This window comes from Eimeria mitis, genomic scaffold (assembly GCF_000499745.2).
Source record: "Eimeria mitis Houghton genomic scaffold, Emh_scaff4379, whole genome shotgun sequence".
In the NCBI taxonomy this organism is placed as follows: Eukaryota; Apicomplexa; class Conoidasida; order Eucoccidiorida; family Eimeriidae; genus Eimeria; species Eimeria mitis.
Genome location: NW_013572694.1, coordinates 1,871 through 2,605, shown reverse-complemented (window position 1 = coordinate 2,605; position 735 = coordinate 1,871). Strand labels below are relative to the sequence as shown.

The 735-nt window shown below is 36.7% G+C and overlaps 1 protein-coding gene across 1 annotated transcript in view; it reads left to right on the top strand.

Moving 5' to 3' along the window:
• Positions 1-631: 631 nt before the first annotated feature.
• EMH_0074650 (NMD3 protein, putative) overlaps positions 632-735 on the top strand; it is a gene marked incomplete at both ends in the record, with an annotated part of 1,492 nt that continues 1,388 nt past the window's right edge. Inside the window, one exon of the mRNA XM_013499489.1 lies at positions 632-735. Within this exon, the coding sequence (XP_013354943.1) occupies positions 632-735 (104 nt within the window).

Here is a 735-nt window from a genome sequence, read left to right as displayed (position 1 = left end):
AGAGAAGGTTTAGATTTTTATTATATAAATAAACAATCAGCAGCAGCATTTGTATCTTTCTGCTGCAGCAGGCTACCATGTTATATAAATAAAAATAATATAAATAAAAAGTTAATAAGTATAGATAATAAAAATAATATATATAAATATAAATATACAATATATATAGAGATAGTACCTATATGTAAGGATGATCTAGTATATATATCTACGCCTATATTAAATAATATATATGGTGGTTTTGTCTCTTTATCTATTTGTTTTAGGGTTTCTTCTTTCTTTTCTCTTATTGACCCTTTCTCTGCTGCATGCATAGATGTTGCTGCTGCTGCATGCGCTAAATACAAGCCCCAAAGTATATGTAATAGGAAGCATCTATCTTTCTTTCTTGTTCTTTCGGTTACCCCTATAAATATAAATAAAAATAAAAATATAAATAAAAATATAAATAAACATAAAATACATAAATCAAAAAAAAAAATGCAGCAGCAAATGCGAAAGCTGCAGCACTTAGAAGAAGAACAGCTGCAGCAGCAGCAGCAGCAGCAGCAGCAGCAGCAGCAGCAGCAGCAGCAGCAGCAAGGGGAAGAAATTGATTCTGCTGCTGCTGCAGCAGCAGCAGCAGCAGCAGATGACGGAATGCAGCTCGACAGCAGCAACCCTACCACCTCTCCCAACACCCCCAGCACCCCCAGCAGCAGCAGCAGCAGCAGCAGCAGCAGCAGCAGCAATGGT